Genomic DNA, 21,508 nt, shown 5'->3' with positions numbered 1-21,508 from the left:
GCAATACTAAATATACAAGAGTAACAGGTCTCTTGAAATGAACCTTTTTAAATTTACATTTTTATTGCTGAAATTACATAGATTGATATCTGTGAAAACTAAACCCATTGAGTACATTCCATTGCCATATTCCATTCAAAATGCAATATTATACACATATATAAATAAGAAACATAAATAAAAATACAAAGAATAATTTCAAAGGTAAACAACTAACTTCAGCTTATGCATGATGCATTTAGTTTACCTAAATTAGTTTTTCAAAAGTTATTAAATAATAATAAGCTATTATTTGTCCAGATAAAAATACTGTAGTTAACCAGACTTTCATTTTGGCAGGTCGTAGGTAGACGCTTATTTTTCAGTGTGTGTTTAATCTATATTACACGTTAATTCCCCCCAAAACGAGCGCTGGTAAAGCACATTTGCTATGGGTGAATACAACCCGGAAGCTTTCCCGCCCCCTGAGATTTTACCGGAAATACGTAGGCAGCACTCCATGCATTGAGTGAATAGCTTCTGTAACTTCAATTATGATTCATCTTTATTTAATTTGTACATATGCAATGTTATGTTTTATTTGATTACTTTAATCCATTTCTACTTTAAAAGGTGTATATATACAGTATCTTATTTAATTTTCTGCTTTGATCTGTTGTTTTATTGCTGCTGTTACTTCTAGCTTGATTATTTGTTCTTATTTTTATTTATCAGTAGTCCCTTTTCCCTGAACACAAAAGATACTCTTGTAATAATTTGAACCATTTAAATTAAAGGGCTCTTACACTTTGTACATAGAAGTTAACATGGTCACGTTGCAAATTCAACAATTCACGTGACAATTCACTTAAAATTGTGTTTATGTATTATTTTAGTGCGGGATGGCACATAATTTTAACCACTCCCGCGCTTTAATAATGTGAGAAATTCCCACATAGTGTATTTGCTTCATTTCGGATAAAATATTGAAATAAATTCCCTGACACGCATGAAATAAATTCAAGATGCGAAAAAGTCTGTTTTTAGTCCAGAATTTAATACCAGAATCAGCGCTTCACCGGCGCTCCGCTACAACTCTGGACAGTTTAAATTCCTGCCATCCCTCACATACTGTTACATGAAATTATATTTGTTCATAAATGTTCATGCTGACATCATCCTAGGCTACAATATGATTTGTTGGTGAAAAGCAGAAAAAACAGTGCATTCAGAAAAAGACTACATAGGTTATTCAATTCTAGCATAAATAACGTACTAGAAAACAATAACCGATTTATCAAAGTGAAATACAACCTGTTAATTGATTAATATTCAAAATCAAAGTTTAATCCCACAAGAATTAGTTTAATTAGTTTATCATTTTTGAAACATGAAAATGTACGTTTCACTGCAACTAATGTTAATGAATTTGGCTTTAACATAAGACTCTGTTCTCTGTCTCTCTTTCCCCTTCTACGTGATTTTGCAATTTTTACAGTTTGACTCTCCATGATGGTTATCAGGACAAACACTTGAATGCACTTATCTTTTCCATGCTGATGTTAAACCTAAAGATCACGGGTTAGCAGTGCTCTTTTTTGCCTGGTCTACATATATAAGCCACCGCTCACCATGTTCTTTGAGCACAGTTCAAGAGTTTCCATACTAATAAAGACCAGATGATGTGGATTTGCAAAAGGGACTGTACTGAAGCTCAGGAAAGATTTTTATTCGCCACTAAATTGCTCATTCTAGTCCAACTGTGGTGATTCATTTAATGTTGGATGGTTAAAGGGATAGTTGAACTAAAGACGATAATGTTATCATGGCATTCCCTCATGACATTTCAAACCTAAATTTTAATTTCAATAAATACAAAAAAGAATGCCCATGCTTCTGTTGCATACAACATAAATATTCCAAGTCGCCAGTCTCTTTTTGTGAGGTTGTTAAGAGGCGTATATAATTCTGGTAGTACTCTGGTCTGGTCTACTCATGCCATTATGTTTTAGCACTGAATGAAAAGTTTTATGCCATAGGTCTATAAAATGTTTTGTGTAACTACTGCAAAATGCCTCAGTGGATAGCACTGTTACCTCATAGAAAAAGTTTCCAGATGTCTCTGATCATTTACTTGAATTTTTCTCTTGAACTTTGTCAATGGACAATATTCACTACAGACATTTCTGTTCGTGTTAATCTTCAAGGGTGAACACCTTTTGTGAAAACTCATTCGATGAGTTCTGTGTTATTAGAATTTGTTTTAGCAGAAATAAAAAATAAATCTAACTGTCCATGTCCCTCGCCAAGTGTAAGTTCAAACCTTTTTATGTGCTTGCCCACCTATGTAACCTACTTTCAGTTAGTGGTGAATCATTCCTTTCATGCGAAAAGGATAGAGGCCATAAAAGCTCTGTGTCAGACAGTAACTCCAAATCGCAATTACAATCTGTGTGTAGATATACATCTCATAGATACTNGTGTGTGTGTGTGTGTGTGTGTGTGTGTGTGTGTGTGTGTGTGTGTGTGTGTGTGTGTGTGTGTGTGTGTGTGTGTGTGTGTGTGTGTGTGTTGGTGGTCTATTGCCCTTCTCAATGAATCATTGCATATACTTCATTAGAATTCAAAGCGATTAATAATTACATTGCTATATGGAAATTTAATGCAGACAGACACTGCATGGAATTGGGTTTGTGTGGCATCTTGTGTGTCTGTGGATATTTGGGAGGGTGTGTGTAAGTGCATAACAGCGGATGTTTGAATTTGAGCTGGTCTAATGTAGTGGTTTTTAATGGCCGATATTAAAGGAATACTCCACCCAAAAGTGAACATTTTGTCCCCCCCAAGTTGTTCCAAACCTGCACACATTTCTTTGTTCTGTTGAACGCAAAGATATTTCTAGGAGATATATATATATATATATATACTAGGAGCACTGTAGCCCCTGACTGAAATTTTTAGGAGCACAAGCAAAAAAATTAGGGGCACACCTTAAATCAGCCTGCAATGCAATTATTCAATTATTTTCCCCAAAATAACTGTATTACTGATACTGACAAATAAGTTACTTGATGACTGCAGATTTGGTTCTGTTTATTTAAAAAGAAGCAGCGTCTACAGAGAATCTTTGTTATTGATTGGTGCTAAATAGAGACTGTAATCTGAATTCCTTTAAACCAACAGTAATTGTGTTTGTCAAAAAGTATATAATTTAATTGTTTACAGTAGGGATGTAACGATTCACTCAGCTCACGATGCGATGCGATTCACGATTCTGATCTCACGATGCGATTTAATCACGATTTACTCACGATTTATTTTTAAAAAATGAGTTGAAACAAATTAGAAATGAACAACTTCCCTTGCATTATTTCTTAAATGCTTTACGTTTCTTTGCATAATAAAATAATGTTTTATTTCAAATAACAAAAGTAAACTGCGATTTTATAACAAATTAATAATAGAAAAAGTCTCTTTAATATAAACAAACTAATACTGTCTGTGCTTTTCTTGTATTTTTTTGCATTTAAGAAATATCAGCATCAACGTTTAGGTTTGCAGTGAAAATAGCGGCCCCTGCTGTTCAAAGAATGTATTGCGATTCAGTTCAAGCCTCAACCGAATTGAATCGTCACTCATTATAACCGATTTTCAACCGGCTCACGGTGAATCGTTACATCCCTAGTTTACAGTGTTACACATTAAAGCAAAATGAAAGGTCTTCTGTTGTCACGTTCTTACGATGATTTTATTGAGTATTAAGGACACTTTTCCTCATGTTCACACAACACATGTAAATACTGTATAAGAGCATACGTTCGTTCCTGCGGTCGTTCGTTCCTGCTGTGAACGGATTTGAAATGATCCAGCGCAGATAAATGACGTTTCCTGAACTCCTCTGCGGTTAGTTTTGTTTTAAACGTCTCATATATCAAATCGTTCGGCCTCGGGCTCAAGAAATCCGTCACAGCAAACAGCAACTCGTATTAATGCGCTCATGTTGTGTGTGTAAACTTGTCAATGACGACCTGGGTTGTGCTGGTGTGCGGCAGCGGGAAACATCAGTAACGTGAGTGACCCGCGTAGTTAACTATCACACACAGCCTGCACTGGTGGCGGGTCGCGTTCTACTCGTCTTTCTACATGAAATAACAACTAGAAGAAATTGAAAAGGCACGAGAACTTGTAAAAAAAGCTTGTGCTGTCTCGAAAACATTTAGTCGCAGTCTGGAGCCCTGAAGATGGTAGTCAAAGGTGCCCCAGAACTGTTTGCTTCCCTAAATTCTTCATATTATCTCAATTTGTGTTCAGCAGAACAAAAAAAAAAGATAAAATAATTTTACCTACTATGGTAGTCAATGATGTCCCAGAAATGTCAGTTTACCTTTCTTTGTGTTCATCAGAACAAAGACATTTATACAGGTTTGGAACAACTTGAGGGTGAGTAAATGATGACAGAATTTTCATTTTGGGTGGAGTACTCCTTTAATAAAAGCGTTTAAAAGTGTCGGCAAGAGGTTGACTTAAAGGGGCCCTTTCACAAAAATCAGATATTACAACCCCTTAATCTGAACGTTTTCACCTATGTCGTTGCCGCCATTTTTGTTTTCGCAAGCGACATACGTGTGTTAGGTCCGACACCATGGCAAAAGTTTGAGCAAAGCATGCTAACTGTTCTGTTGGCTGTATAGACCAGGGGCCTCATTTATAAAATGTTGCGTAGAAACCGTCCTAAATCAGATTTTACGATCATTTCTCAAAGTGCGTACGTGTGATTCATAGAACGAACGTACGCACAGAAAACGCTTGTACGCCTCTCTATCAGATGTGAAATCAATAAATCGCAAATGATTGTGAAATTGCACGCAGCTAACAGTTTCAGATCTCCGCCTTTTAACGATGTCTAATTAATGTCATTGATATACGAAAGAGCACCTGTCAACGTCCAAATCCTTTACGAGCGGCAAGAATGACTTATATTTCCAAAAAGCTGCAGCACTCGGACAAGCAAAAGTGCGTAGTACGTCTGCTCAGACCCTGATGTGGTGCTAAGCACTTTTCCATGTCAAAGACCGTTTTTATAGACCGTTTCATCGGACGCACACGCGCCTGACCCCCAGTTAACTTCCAGTTTGTGTTTGGCTAGTGTCTAATAATGTATAGTGTAGGGCTGTTGCGATAAACCGACGATAAATATCACGTGATTTATGCACAGCTTTTGAGTGAAGTAAGGGAAAATGCTGCTGCATCTGAAAGCCAGAGGGCGCTCTCGTGCGGAAACTCCAAATACGCACTGCAGAAGAAGACCATAACACCTTCTAGAATCTAGGAAATGCCTATGGGCATCTTTTTATCACTGTTACTCAAGCCTCATCAGGTATTTTTATGATAATAACGTATATTTATAATGATCATGTTTGACGGGTGTTGCTTTTTCAAATGCACGTTATAAGCGACTCAAACTCGTACTGCTTTTAGATCGAGCAGCATTTCCTACTGATCCCTGAGCCGTGCTTCACGGACAAGCTACGCATATAAAAAATTATCGATGCCTTGCATAATCGAGCCAGCTCGATTTCAGCATGATTGATTGGTAAACGTGATTAATCATGCACAGCCCTACAATTTATCCAATTACTACATTTAATGCAACAAAATATTCTAGTGCAAAGTATAATAAAGTTTACTATAGTAAATACAAAATGTTTCATCTAAATCTGTGTTTTTTGTATAGATTTGAATTATGAACATGGCACAGCATCGTCATACTACTTGGTATCGAGATACTTCAGCTGGTATAGTATCGTAAGACATGTTTATGGTACCGTGACAACCCTATAACAGTCATTGTATTTGGGTGCAAGGCATGTTTTTCCTCAACTTTACATTAGCATACAATTGTGTACAATTAAATAGAATATTCCTTGAATCATACAGCAACCAGAGAAAATGAATCAACATTTAACGAGAACAGTAGAAAACAGTAATCATCAGTAATCAAATCATAGTCATCAAATGAACCCCTGTACACTGTTGACCTCTTAACCAACCCTTAAACCTACACATACCACTAAACCTGTCCCTAACCTTAGCCATATCATACTCAATAGCAGCAAAAGTGTTGTAGAATAACAAAAGCTTTCAATCATTGTATAACATCTGTTAAAATCGTTGTAGGTTTTATTATCATATGAATTAAAAGTTTAATGACATTTGCAAGCATTTTAATTTACATTAAATAATGATCTAAGTTTATTAGTAAATATTAACAAACACATTATCTTACATTTCTATCTATTTTAAAATATAGTAAATAATGATATTAAGCATTGTATAATGTTTGTTAATGATTTATTAATGAAAGTTATTATAAAGTGTTACCAAATCGGTAAACAATGGTGTTATAAATTTGGCTTAATTAGATTTTAAAAAAGGTATTTTACGCTGGTGCAGTTAATGCCCATAAATGTACAAAAAATACATTAAAAATGTGATGCAAAAGGTAGGACTTTCATTCTTACAACTGCCATATTGAGTGTTTGGATTTCTCTCTGTGGGAGGAGTGACAGAGGAAGAACATGTTGTATGTAAAGGAGACATCTTGTTCAAAGAAAAATAAGCAATAGTTTTGGAGATGGTTAGAGAGGCCAAGAAGTTATGCGGTTATACATTATCCTCCTCCGTACGACTGCAACAGAGGTTAATGTACTCCATCTTTACGTCACTGCTCTATCTTCATGGGCAATTATTAAATCCATAAATTAGACATACTGCCAAGAGGTCGTTTACGTATTTCTCTGCCTGTCTCCGTGTTTTATTACTGGACGCTCTCAGCATACATGTAAAACCACCACGAGTTTATGTTGGATTCAATTTATGGCTGATTTTACAATAACCCACAGAAACATTGCAAAAAAGCTGACCCAGCATGAATCTTAATATTTTTGGTGAGAAATCTGTTTAACATATACTATACTCCTACTGCTAGCTTCAGCATAATTAAATCATCCAAAATATTTCATAGACGAATACAGGGGGCGGACGAAATGTACAACTTGGTGACTGACGGGCGTTTGAAGTCCACCGAGTTCGGCGGGCTCAGATTCCATGTGGGCTTATTCGTATAGGGAGGGTGGGTATACCACATTACAGTGACTTTTTCTTTTCCAGCATACATGCTGGAATCTTCCGAGGCTCCTGTCACTCTGTAAGAATCCACGGGTGTTTGTCATTGTATGTGCATGGCAGAGAAACAAAAAATGCATGCTAAGTGAGAGACACACAGCAGGCATTCCACAGCAAACTGTCACTTCCTCCCCCTTTAGCTCACACAGTGTGGGCGGCAGCTTGACATCTGTGTATGTGCGGCCGCGAGTGGGTCGCCGTGTGTCTGTATACGTGTGTGTGGATGTGTTACTGATGTGTGCAGGAAAGAAGTTTTGTTTATGTATAAAGGACCATGACAGAATGTATATTCTTTGATGTCACTCTATCATGTGTTTGTGTGTACTGAAGCTGAGAGACAGCGAGACCTGTTTAAATAGAGGATATCTCTGTGATGTGTGTTAGCAGGCTAAGAATTTCTATAGTCTACAGTATATAAGAGTCATTGAGCTGTGGATGAATGAATGTCACAAAAACATGTCCAGGGGTCCCGATTTTTCTCCAGAATCAAAAGAACTCCAAGACATTATATTTAGCATAAATGGGGGCTGTTTTGGGGGACTATAGTAAGAATAAACATCATTGACATTGTTTTCGTTAAAATTGAATCTGCAATTCATAACTTTAGCCTCCATATCGCAACCTGTGTTTGAAACATAATATTGCAAAAAAAATTGTGTTAGATAAGTGGTTCTTGGCTCGTAATCATAGGGTAACCACTTTAAGTGCTATATAGAACCATATCTTGGTGCTTCAGTGGTTCTTCAGAGCTTCTTCAGTGGTTCATGACTCATGTGCTCTAGAACCACTGAAGAACCATACAGGGGCTTAACAGGATCTTTATACGGAAGCAGTGGTATATAGTAGGGCTGTGTATTGGCAAGTGCCTCCCGATACGATACATATCACGATAGATGGGTCACGATACAATATATTGCTATGTATTTCGATACGATACACATTTGCGATATATTGCAATACTTTAAATAGAAAATGTAAAAAGTAGAGCTAGAAATACAACATGCTGTGCACCAGCGGGGGTTTTCTGTAAGGATAAGTGTAAAAACATCCCTTACCTCTGCAGAGTGGCCATGATGTGTGATGCATGGACCTTTAGATCAGAGGTTTGGGTTCTCAAACTGTGGATTGCGCCCCTCAAGTGGGTAGCACAGGGGAATAAGGTGGCTCACACAAGTCACTTGGCTGTTGTGGTGCATTACAGTTAAATCACTGAACATGGGCAGAATAAAACCCCTGGTTCATCCGTGCTGTAAATGCGCTGGTGTCACATCCGTGAAAGCACAATAAATGTCATTGTTACTTTTCTTAATAAACTTTTTGTCTAATGCACTGTAGTAGCCAAGTGACTTGTGTCATGACTTGCGAAGCCTACAAACAGCATTATTTTATATAACGCATTACTCCGTGACTTATTTTGAAAACCAAAGCACACCCACACATCAGCTCTGAGAGCTCCAATCGTTCTTATTTTTTTCGCCATGCTCGCTTCCACTTACTGTTGGCCGCATGTATATGACATGATTTAAAAAAAAATATCAATAGTGGAGTTATCACTATTGATCCATTATTGAAAAAAAAAATATTGCGATAGTTATATGTATCGATATTTTTGCACAGCTCTAGTATATAGTAGGGCTGTCACGATAAACCGATGATAAATATCACGTGATTTATGCACAGCTTTTGAGTGAAGTACGGAAAATGCTGCTGCATCCGAAAGCCAGAGGGCGCTCTCGTGCGGAAACTCCAAATACGCACTGCAGAAGAAGACCATAACACCTTCTAGAATCTAGGAAATGCCTATGGGCATCTTTTTATCACTGTTACTCAAGCCTCATCAGGTATTTTTATGATAATAAAGTATATTTATAATGATCATGTTTGACGGGTGTTGCTTTTTCAAATGCACATTATAAGCGACTCAAGCTCGCACTGCTTTTAGATCGAGCAGCATTTCCTACTGATCCCAGAGCCGTGCTTCACGGACAAGCTACGCATAAAAAAATATAGACACATTGCATATAGCAGCCAGCTCGATTACAATAGGATTTAGTGGTATCGCGATAAATTATCGTGCAGCCCTATAGCATCTCAGTCATCCCTTGGAAGCACCAAGATATGGTTCTATATAGCACTTAAAGTGGTTCCCCTATGATTACGAGCCAAGAACCACTTTTAGTGCTGTATAGCACCATTTTGTTTAGAGTGTGTATCTTTATTTGGGATGTCAAATTTCTCTCAAACATGTACCCGACTTAACCTAAACCTTTTTAGTACTTAATTTTAGTACTTAAAAAATGTAAACCAAAAATTGCAGTGCAAGCAGAGGTAAGATACAACCTTTTTACTGTTTTACCAAGATATGCAAGCAAGTGTTTATTAATGTAAACAAATATGTATATAAAATTATTAAAATTACAATATATTAATTGTAATATATTTGTTAAATAACTATATTTTCTTGTATTCTGGGAATGAGAAATGTGGTAAAACCTGCTAAATTGTCCTTACTTTAAACTCTAAAGTTTTAATAACAGACTTCATTTTCTTTAGGCAAAAATCAAGTTTATTTTGTTTTATTGATGGGTGAAATATGACCCAATCCTGTTCTCAACAGGTTTTGTGAGATTCACCCGACTGTATTTGTCTCCCTTGTGTTGATGGACAGTAAACACCTTTCATACACCGACAGGAAATGACATTGAACTGGTGTAGTTGTCATGCAATGTTTGTCTATGGTCATCCTATTAACAAGCACCAAACCCTAAACCTTAATGATACACTGAAGGGTACATGACTGGACTATGCGGTAGCCTGATACTTATTACTGCGAGATAACTCAGGGCTTGAATAGGGACTGTAATCCGGTCGTAATTCGTGTTTGCTCAGCACAGATGTGCAGCCATTGTCATGAATGATGACAGCGCTAAGAGACCACCCTGTATTCAAGGGCGCATAACAATCATCCTAAATGAAATGAGAGATTACTGTGGATTAATGGTCTGAAGAGAAACGTGCCAATGAGAAGCAGAAATATCATAATTGGTTGTGTGCGTGTGTGTATTTGAACAAGCTCAGAGACATGAGAATTTCACTCAGGCTGAGGAAAAGGCCAGATTGAATCCTTGATGACATTCACAATACAAAAGTGTTTCACATTATGCCTGGTTTCAGAATGTGTGGGTAAAAAATGACTGTTGTTGTTGTGTAATATGTAAATGGACATAAAGAGCTTTTAAACATTAATAATGCATGTAAAAAAAATATTGAAGGTTTTGCTTAAAGGGATACTCCACCCAAAAATGAAAATTCTGCCATGAATTACTCAACCTCAAGTAGTTCCGAACCCGTATGATTTTCTTTGTTCTGTTGAACACAAAGAAAGATATTTAGAAGAATGTTAGCAACTGGTAGTCAATAAATGGCAGTCAATGGTGCCTCAGAAATCTCAGTTGCTAACATTCATCCAAAACAAAGAACAAAGAAATGTGTACAGGTTTGGAACATGAGTAATGGATGAGTAATTCATGACAGAATTTTCATTTTTGGGTGGACTATCCCTTTAACCAAGCACAAATATATGCCTGTATAATAAAGAGGAAAATGAGTAGTTGATATGTTTTATATTCGCTGTCCTTCCGAAACCTCAGATGTCCAAATCCAAGTTTTTCAGGAAATAAAAAAACACTGTACTTTGTAAATGATTAAATACTGCTGTCAAAGTTGACAGGCACTTTTTAATAATAATTTTACTGGTAAGATATTCGCAAAACCCGGTGACAAACATATAGGGGGACTAAAAAATAATGATGGCAAAAAATAAAAAATCACGAAATAGTTGAGATTTCATTTAATTTTTATGGTAAACATTGTTATGTAAGGAAACATGTATATTTCAGTTGCTATCTAGACACTATTAGTTTCCACCGTAGCCCTTTGTAATTTTTTATTAAAAGCTTTGTGATGTGACCAATGAATTTTCCAAGTGAAAAAATCCATGTATTTTCCAAATTAAGACCCTATTGTGTGCAAATGCAATACTTAGGTAACATCAACTATGTGTGTGTGTAACACATTTGAGTTTATTTTGGATCAGTGCTGCTGTGGTTTGTGTGCTCCCCTAAGACCACATTCCGATTTCTCAACCGCTTGCCAGCTTCAGTTGAGATGGAAGTGTTCTTTGGTCTGACTAGAAATGTGGGACCTGGCCTGTTTGTGTGTGCACGTTTTGGCTGAACACACAAAAATGTCTGGTGGCACCAGCGTACACTGCGCATTTAATTCAGAGTGTGCTTTCTTTATGAGTGCGTATGCTGTGTGTGTGCGTTCACTTTGTGTGTGAGTGCGACTGTGTTTGGGCCTCCATATGGAGATATTTACTCGGATGTCATGACACTGCTGTGGAAAATCGGTCTGTAGATCTGAAACCACAAAATCTGTGCTGAGCCGGCCTTTGTATCTCACAGGTACTCCCACGTACTCCGAAGAGAACCGCAGGGGGCGAGGCCGTGCTTTGTGTCACCCCTCCCTTCAGGAAGAGCCGGGACAGAGAGTGGGAGAGCAGCTGAAACCTCTTTCTATCCCCCCTTCTGGGGGGAGAACAAAACAACCCTGCAGTGATCTGTCTCTCTCTCCTTCTTTCTCCTTTTCCTTCTCATTGATTCCGTAGGAGCCTCCATGCAACGGGAGATCAGACCAGAGTGCGGATTGGAAGTAAGCGCTGGAAAACACGCTGACCCCCAGACCACATTTACCCACACCCATCCGCAGATTACAAGCCCCTCTGTGGCCGGGGCATGCCATCGACATTATTAATGGCTGCTAAAATGTGGCTACCTCAAGGTCCAGAGTAGAATAAATATCATTCATCACCGGCACAATTCAAACACGCAAGACAGATGAGTATTAAAGTACATTCTTTTAGCCAGTGGGGATAAGTGCAGCTTGTGTGTATACTTGGAAGAGATGTGTGTAACAAGAGGGGGAAAGTGAAATATTTTAACTTTAAGAGAGGACGTAGAGGGCAAACACGCTGTTGTACCAAAGAACATTTAGTGTTCTAACACACGGGTTATAAATAGCCCATCACAACCTGGTTTATTCACACTCGAGGACCCTGAAAAGACACCACTTTGTGACCAAACTTTGATTGATTTACTTAAGGGTGCGCAGTTGTTTTTCTCACATTTAACCAGGCCCCCGAACCGCTTGTCTGCTTTTCATCTGCACATGTTCGGTGTAGAAACATCTATTCAGTCTGCTGGATGATGTCATTTTAGCGTTTGCTCATCTGCAACAAGTTGCTACAATGTTGCCTGTCGGATGTTGATGAAGATTTTTTTTGACATTAATGGTTTAGAGCATGTCTATCTGCTCTTTTTAATATTTATCACATGTTTGTACACAAATATGACACTGCTATACAAATCGTGTAATGCGTTCCAGATGAGTTTTCTGCAGTGCACATGTGCTTACTGGCCGGCATACTTGTCTCGGTTGTCTCCGTTGTAAGAGACAGCTGTGGTAGAGAAAAATATTATACCTCAAATTTATCAATAGCTATGGTAGCATTGCATTCATTGGCAGTTGTGCATGGTATAAGGATGGTTACACCATGGTGCTTCAGTTTTTTATTATTACCATTTGCATTCCATAGAATCCCTTATGAAAATAATTGTTGGCCGTTTCTCAGTTCCAAGAACGCAAAGAACGGACTTGTGTTCTTGTGGAGACCGGTCTTGCGAGGCAGCCTTGGAAGAACAAACTTGGATGGACGCGCAGCAGTGACTTCTGGGACTTCAAGCGGATTCCGTATAGGCGCGCAAGGCTGCATGCGATGCATTCTTGATATCGGACTTTGACGGTTATTGATGACACAGAGCGAGAACATGAGGACATAAGACCGCTGAAGAACGCATATTGAGCCTATGATTTTACCAATAAAAAACAATTACAATAGTGAAACCATGGTAACCACGAATAAGAATATTTTCCTACAGTCAGTAACTATAGTTTTACCATGGTAATTGTAGTGAAACTATGGTTATACAAATGATAAACAATTCAGCACAAAAACATGGTTATTTCACTTTTACTATAATAAAACCATGCTTAAGTTTTGAGGCAAAATTTAGGTGCTGCTCCAACGGACAGTAGAGCGTACCATGCTATTACCATTATATTTTAGTCTATGCCACATATGGTTTTACTATGCCACAATTAGTTATACTGTTCAGCTCTTTTACTGTGTAAAGTTGAGTTTGAATCAGAAATGTTAGCTGTAACCAACGAAATTGCAGCCAAGCTTTTGACTCCTGAGCACAGGGTTCGAGTACCTTTTGCGGGCAAAGAAAGTCTTTCACTGTGGACCTAAAATTGGTCTAAAGAATTTTAATGGATTCTGGCAAATGGGAGCTAATTGGAGCAAAGTAGCGGTAAGGAAAGGTGGAGGGAAACAAATGGACTGTAGAAAGAGTCAAGTTTCAGAGAGGCACACTGAGGAGGATAGACACCATTGCAATTAAATGGGAAGCAAACTTTAGGAGAGCCGAAGGGAAGGAGTGCATGAGAAACAGTAGAATTTCAAGTCCAAGCAGAAGGCATTGCATTCCTTCGGTAAATTGCTGTGGTGGAGAACAAAGAAGATGCAAAAGACGTCTGTCAGGCTTTGGACTTTGAGATGCTGTAAATCAAAATAAGTTCTGTGCTGTTCCCTCTTGAACTTGTGATGCTTATAATATATAATCATCTTTCAGTGCTGTCATAGCTGAGTTGCCTCTTTAGGGGAATCTAATTGTGGTTGGTGTTGTTTATTGTTAGCAGTGTAGATGCCGAGTGAGTATAAACATAAATAATATTCAAAAACTTGTGATGGAACAGCTTAGGTCACCAGTGACCCTTACACTTTGTTTTAACCGGGGAGCAACACAAGCTAGTATTTCTATTTAATCGATTAGTTAATTTTTTTGTGCAGCCCCTCCCACAGCAAAATTGTATTGGTCCAAAATAATGCTTGACAGCTGTATACAGTGAACAGATATTTTCTTACTGGCTGTGTGTTTTAGTTTTTTTTGTGCATCATTTCAGCTTATATTGAACACTGAAAAATATGATATATGATAAAGAATAGTATCACAGGTTAGGACAGTGTAGTTTGGATAAAATATTTTTACTGATTGCTGGAGACATATGGGGCATTAGGGCTCTGCCGAGTTGTTGAGAGGTATTTTAGAGGCGGGTCTTATCTAAACTCTCGGAGGCCTGAAACTTGGTCCTTCACCTTGCCAGGTCAGGCGCTGAAAGGGGATCGGCGGGCATCCTGGGAACCGAGCGAGTGGTGGAGCCAGAGGGGTCAGCGGGTGACCTCGCGGTGCGGCTGGGCAGGCCGTTGACAGTCGGACGAGACCAAGACCACCAACAGGTCTATTTTCATCAGTTATGCACACAACAATGTGCTTTGAACTAAAAAATAAACACATATGGGTATGTTTTCAATCATTTTTTAATAGTTTTAACCGTTCATGTAATAATTTCTTGTTTTTTTATTAATTTATTAATATTTTTTGTAAGTTATCTTAACAATTGAATTTAACTAGTTGTCTAGGTATTTAACTAGTTAACTAGGTATCGGGTACTAGTTGTACCCGATACCTCAAATTTTAAATAATTATGATAACCTTTTTTGTGTCTTTGCTCAATAACTGATTTACTTTTATTTTAAACTAAAAAGTTCCAAATTGCCATCTTAATTTCCACTTAACAATTTATATATAAAAAATATGTTAACATTAAAAAATGAATTGTAATATAGGATATATTATGTTATGTTAACATTAAAATAGTAATTGTAATATGAAATATGTTACAATTAAAAAAGTAATTGTAAAAAAGTTTTCAAAATACGTGCATTCAAATTTTAATTTAATTTGGTATTTCTAATTAAAATTTGTATAATTTAATTTGAATGTTTTGGTTAAAATGTTTTAGGGTTATTTCATTTTATTTCAAGTCTTATCAAGGATCCAAAATTGTTGTTTATACATTACTCTCTGAAAACCTTTGTCCTGCTCTCTCTTTTTCTATGATCAAAATAAACGAATTCGCTCTCGATTCAACCAAAGAAAAGCATATTACAGGCTCCTCTGAAGGTCACGGTAATACCAAAATAATTTGTTTGTTTATCAGCAAGCGTGCCAGCATGATTACCGTACTAATTACTGCAGTCAGTGCGTAAAATATTACCAAGTGTGAGCCACTCACGCTGCAATATTCATATCACAATCATGTTATTACTGTAAACGTGGCTCACTTTGCTACAGCAGTAATTAAAAACTGCTCTGATCACACGTATCTGTGGCAGCTTAGCACCGCAGCACTGTCAGTAATTAACACTGCCGTCCCATCTCTAGCTTTCTTAATGAAATCACTCAGACAGATCATGGATTTCTCATTCATCTCAGCAGACCCGGCCCAGGCAAGTCACCTCCATAGCTAGTCAACCATGGGAAAACTAAGCGCGATTTAAAAATCTCTTCGTCTTTGTCTTTCTCCCTCCCTACTTATCTAGAACACCGAAATCGATGCAAAAATTGAAGCTGTACTTTAAGCAAAGCTTTAGCGGGATGTTCAAGAGGACGTAAGAAACCATGTAACGATAGAATGATATATGAATGGTTTTCACAGTGTAGCTATTGTGATTTCTGGCGAATTGACTTGGAAAGGAGAGACTTTTCCATGTTCCAAGATCTGCTTAAAAAATCAATATGCCAAGATGAACAGATGGGATAGGGCATTGTGGACGGAATTCTGTACGCCGTTATGCGATATTTACATATCTAACTAGGTAGCCCACGCTCCAAGATCCAGTCAGCTGCTGTCTCAAGAACTCAAGCCCCACATCCGATGATTTATTAGGGTCCTGGCGCTGGTGAAACCCGCTACCTGGCTGCTTTCCGCACCGCTCTGCATGTGTGTGTGCTACAAACGTGCGTGTCAGTTTGCTATTTGGCATGCGCGCGTGTGTGTACACGAATGTCTGTTCATTTCCATATGTCTCTGTTTGCTTGTCTGGGTGTCTGTGTGTGCATAAGTCAGCGTATGTTTATGCCTTTGAGTGCGTGTAACCGAATGCGCTCCTCTGAATGTGACCTCACGTATTGTGCCATTGGCACGGCAACCCTTTTGAGACAATAAAATGGCTCACCGTTTTCCAGCACCTGCTGCTGGGTTTCTACGTCAAACTTTTACCTCCCAGCGCCATCGAACGTTGACTCGCGGACAAATGGCACAGGACGTTTAAACAAAGAGATGCGAGGCACAATTTTGAATTCATTTATGTTTTGGGTTAACGCTAAACAGTTATGGCAGCTCGCTTGGTTATATGACAGAGTACAGTATTCCATGACAAATCTCATGTCCCGCTGTTTGAGCAATGGTATACTGTACATAAGTCACAGAGAAAGAGGTTATGGAGCTTTCTAGTATATCAGAATATTGTAATGTGTTTTGCAGTCACGGTTGACGCTCTCTTTCCCTTTCATTTCACATTAATGCTGTTTTTTCTCTTTCCAGATGCGGAGCTGCCTGGTGTGATGGGACTGTAATGCCTTCACCATTCAACTGCTTACTTTTGAGGTGCTGCGCTCTTACAACTAGATCCGCAGCCATTGTGCCACATCTGAAGCCTGCTTTACTGCTGAGGGGTTGTGGCTGGCACTAGGCTGTTATTTAAATCTCTTAAGAAGTAAAGAATTAGTAAATAGCAGCCGCACTACAGCAAACCTTGAAACCCCGTGGGTCACCGTCCACACCATTGTGGGATGTTTGCCAGTGGACGTCTGGAGAAATAAAGAACTGGTAGTTTCCTTCGTTTAAAAAGCTATCACACTTTGGGATCGTTGATTTTGTGGAAGCTTGTTAACGTCTGTGGGGTTCGAAAGCCCTCCAGTGCTATAAAGCCAATGAAAATTGGTGGACATGTGGGACGGAGTCTTCACAACAGATGCCCTGTTCAGCAGTACTTTGGGACTTTGTGTCAATGCATTTACATAAAAACAGCCCAAACTCAAGTCGAGTGTAAGATACATTGATTGTTGGGTATCTGATGGCGTAGTTGGGAAAACATGAGGGACTGCAGGTGATTAGGAGCTCTTACGCTATCCATTGATTTCTTTTCTGAGAGGGGAAAGAGCGGTTGAGATGGTAGAGAAGGCTGATAGCTTTGTGTTTGATTTGCAGTCTGGAATCCATTCACACACTCGAGGGAAGGGAACGGTACTCTATCTCGAACAAAAAGGTTTTGGGAGAATTGTGCATAGAGGGAGAGAATAGGAGATGTGATTCATTCCTCATTTTTATTAGAAAGAGGAAGAACGTTCTATGTGAAATGATCAGCAAGGTCTTTTGGGTAGAAAGACGGGCGGATTCAAACAAAGAATCTTCTCTCTTGATTTGGCTCCTTTGAATTGCTATAGAAACATCTAGTAACCATACATCTTTATGAAAGATTGAAAACCAATCAGTCTCTTATTTTATTACACTAGGTCACATCTCAATCGTGTGAGCTGAGAGTGAAATAAATGCCCATGTTGTATTTTACGGCTCGTGTGAAGATTTGTAGCCACTTGGAGAAAAACTGCCAAAATCTCTCTTCTTCAGTTTCTTTGTTCCTTTATCACAACCACCCACGCACTTCACCAGACTGCTGAGCCCGTCCTTTTAATTTGGCCCGTCTGCATTCGTATTTTATACATCCTCAACTACATTTTAACAATCCGTCACTCATTAGGTGTTTGCATATGTACAAGATGTGCACATTAGTGCAGAGTGTCGTCTGATATGTGTATACATTGTCTGGAAGATTCCAAGAGGCCGTACCAGAGACAGGGTGTACAGAGAGTAGATGGCGTCCCGTTCGAAGTCGCCAATTACTGACCGCAGTGTCCCTTGGGGGTGCAGGGTGCACTCTGTGTTGAGGCCTGTGTTAGCATCGCACAATACAGATGTGTGGGCAGATGCCATCTGGGGCTCGGAGAACAAAACAAAATGTGGGGGCGCCGTTCAGGGAATTCAGTCGGGAGACCTGAGAATCCAGGAAGAGAATGGAAAATGATCTGACGGTAATCAATCAAAAAAAAGTGACACAAATGACCAAACACAACGGCCTCGAACAACACACCCCTCTTTCAGCGCCGCCTGTGGCGATTCTCCGCCCACCGGCTATAACGCGATCAATAGGCCTTCGTCGATGAGCAGAAGCGATTGGTCGGTAACGCTAAAAGCGAGCCGCCTCCTCGCCAGCTAATTGGGCCTTTATGATTGCGCAGTCTTTCGTGCACATCGAGAAAATAAAACGCCATTCTCTTCGTCAAACTGAGTGACAATCGATGTTGGGCAACGCCAGATGCTCCGCCCGAAGTCATTATGTTGGGCGAAATCGTTTCTCCGGAGCAACCGCATCGCCACAAAGCGTCTCGATCGTGGCCCTAGAGACGAAGTCTTGAATGTCACCTGCTCCTCAGTCTAATGCTATTAAATTCGAGAGGCCCCAAACGCATATGGAACAGAACAAAAACGTAGCTCTTCTGACCTATACATAAACAGGAAGTGCTAGACATGGTCAGACGAAACTTGAATGTTAAAGTCTGAGAAGACTGTGGCCTGATACTCAACTAAGGCGAGGGGAAATTATACTACAGCCAAACAACAGACTTTGAGTGGTGGAAAAGCATCGAAACTTTACATTTAAGCTACTGAGACCATCACATCAGTGGTTTTAATCATTAAAAAGACAATGCAGCATTTCCTCATTTATAATAAATGTAATGTGTTTTTCTACTTTTGTTGGTCACTTCAGTTAAAAGTGTGTGTCTTAGTTAAATAAACATGTCAAATTGATATCCGTTGTCCTTTTCATTTCAGAAGTGCTCAACACTGCAATGTACACACGAGGACACAGACACATTTATATTGTAGGAGAACTGAAGAACTGGCAGGTGGGTGTCCTGGTTATCTAGCAGTAAAAAGTTCACACTACATATACAATGTAGCTTACGTTAACTTAAATATACATATCTGTTTTATATAGAGATAACAGATTATTTATTTAAGTTTCGGAACAAAAACAGTGCGCTCTGATATCTCTGTGTATCCCAGACACGAGCATTTATCTTCTAGTGACACAACAATGAAGTACTACCCCTGTTAATGTTGAAAGTATAAACATTGACTTGGCTCTTTCAGCTCCATCAGCCTCAAGGGCGGCACCAAATAACTCAGAGAGTTACTCTCCCTTGCAAACCATCCATATGCAAACACGCTGTTGTCAAAGTTGTCAGCACACTGTCAGCCCCACCACCCTTTACAGGATGTGAATTGGCTCATCAGGTGGGCCACATGCAGTAAGCCATTGCGATCTGCGTGCATTTGCGGCTATTGATGGTTTTCAAGGATGGAGAGGCGCGTTTGATGCGCAGATCTGGTTGTGGGCGTCATGCAAACGGTTGATTGACAGGGGCAGGGAAGGTCGTGAAGCGTGGGCGTATAGTGTAAGAAGGCATAAAGGTTCACGAACTGACATTAGAAACTTCTTTCTGCAGCATGAAAGCGCAACACTCAAGCAGATGCGTTTTACACAAGTCTGGAAACTAAACGTGATGCGAATACATTTTGATGCATTTTTTATGATTTATTATTATCAATTATTAAAATATTTTCTCCAGAATAAATGATTACTGAGCATCGACGTTTTCATACACGACATGGCCGAATTACAGATAGAAAGCTTTTCTCGATTGTGAAGTTGAACTGTATAAAGTGCAAACGCTAGGCGGCGCGCTTGTTCTTCATACTATTGGGGTTGTACAACTTAACTTTTACTTGCATGCCCAATACAGCCATTTGTATGACGTACGCAGCAATAATTATTATGACCAGGGTATTTCCCATATGTTACAAACCATGCTCTATATGTTAAATAGGCATTTAAAACTCTCTCAATTCTCTCTCTCTCTCACACACACACACACACGCATGCAATCTTTAAGGGTTTGTCTTTCTCCCTCTCTCTCATTTTTTGAAAGTCTTGGAAAAAGACTTTCTAGGCATATAGAATTCTTCAGATACCATATACCTGCTGAAAAATGGGCTGGCTATTTGCCCGAATAGAGAGACTGTTGACTTTTGGCGTCTCGCTGTGACATCGCGTCAGGCAGAAAAGATCCGCCCCTCGGCGGTGATCAGAGCGCTCTGCGCATCACACTCTCAAACGCTTATTCCACTGGGATAGACGCAACTTCGGTCCGTGCGCGGAGCTAAGGAGACGCACACCGAAATGACACCAATGGCTGCGCTTGTGTTCACGGCGACTTTTGCGCTAATAATTTGGATACCGACTTTCGCGTTAACCGCGCGGGTCTACCCTCCAAACGAAGGTAAGGATTTACCAAAGGAGCGCAATTTATTCAAGTTTTTGTCGTTTGAGGTTACGACTTGGGACAGTGTAGATTGCCCCATGCTCTATTTCTTAGTGCCATCTGTTTTTCCCTGGGACTTTACTAAGTCAACGTAATGGAATTATAACATTTTACACTAAAGTCTCTTTGGGCATCTCCAAGTGTCTGTTCTCGTTCCCAAATCCGCAGTCCCGATCCAAGATTGCGCCGTTGTTTTCATCAAACGAAGTTCAACACGGACTCTATTAGGACTTGAACACTCGCACTGTTTGAGCACATTTCTAATTTTATTGGAATTTACAGACATCAGCGTCATGAAATGTGTATGGATAGCCACAATGGAAATTATAAGTTACGCGTTGTTGACTCCCAAGGACTGAAAGAAAATGCAGCTTTATTTAGGCTATTTATAGACTTTTTACGTTGTCGTTTTTATATGCAATATAAGAAATTCGCTCATCATAATCGACAAAGACGCGTAAAGGCATTGCAGTCTAACAGGACTGATAGTCTCCCAACTCATGAAACTATCACAACAAACGGAATGCATGCTTTTGTTTTTTAAGGTTACTAGTATTTTGGTGCTTTATTAGAGGATAATATCAAAAAGAAAAAAAGCACTAGTGACTTAAAAGCGCTTTTCAGGGCCGCACTCAAATAGTGAAGTGTGTCTAATGAAACTGCGGGCAAATCGTAAACGCTTAAAATAGACAAAATGCATACTGTGTTGCAAAGATAAAACTACTACATATCATTGATATAATGCTGCGAACTGACTATCTTTAATCTCTTATGGATTTATGTTGCTTAGTCAATAGTCGATTTTGGCTAAAACATGGTCAAGAAACGCGTATGTAAAAATTATATTTAGGCTAGTCCAAATGTAAGAGTAA

At 39.0% G+C, this 21,508-nt stretch overlaps 2 protein-coding genes across 5 annotated transcripts in view; both read left to right on the top strand.

Annotated features, from left to right (window-relative positions):
• Positions 1-19,149, top strand: part of si:ch211-122l24.6 (uncharacterized protein LOC557261 homolog) — a 46,571-nt gene extending 27,422 nt beyond the window's left edge. Inside the window, exons 2-5 of one of the 2 annotated variants that reach the window (XR_008962990.1) lie at positions 11,631-11,877; positions 14,452-14,584; positions 16,735-16,797; positions 19,084-19,148. The gene's annotated coding sequence lies outside the window, so the exon portion shown is untranslated. Of the gene's footprint in view, positions 1-11,630; positions 11,878-14,451; positions 14,585-16,734 lie in introns of both variants that reach the window. The other variant, XR_008962989.1, reaches the window with a different exon arrangement.
• A 1,229-nt stretch (positions 19,150-20,378) lies between these two features.
• epha4a (eph receptor A4a) overlaps positions 20,379-21,508 on the top strand; it is a 35,709-nt gene continuing 34,579 nt past the window's right edge. The window contains exon 1 of one of the 3 annotated variants that reach the window (XM_057333825.1): positions 20,379-20,594. In XM_057333825.1, coding sequence (XP_057189808.1) covers positions 20,495-20,594 — 100 coding nt within the window. In that variant the 5' untranslated portion in view covers positions 20,379-20,494. The remainder of the gene's footprint in view (positions 20,595-21,508) is intronic. The other 2 variants (XM_057333823.1, XM_057333824.1) reach the window with 2 other exon arrangements.

Source organism: Triplophysa rosa, linkage group LG5 (genome assembly GCF_024868665.1).
Source record: "Triplophysa rosa linkage group LG5, Trosa_1v2, whole genome shotgun sequence".
NCBI lineage: Eukaryota > Metazoa > Chordata > Actinopteri > Cypriniformes > Nemacheilidae > Triplophysa > Triplophysa rosa.
Note: the sequence above shows the minus strand (reverse complement) of the source record. Positions and strands in the feature narration are given on the sequence as shown.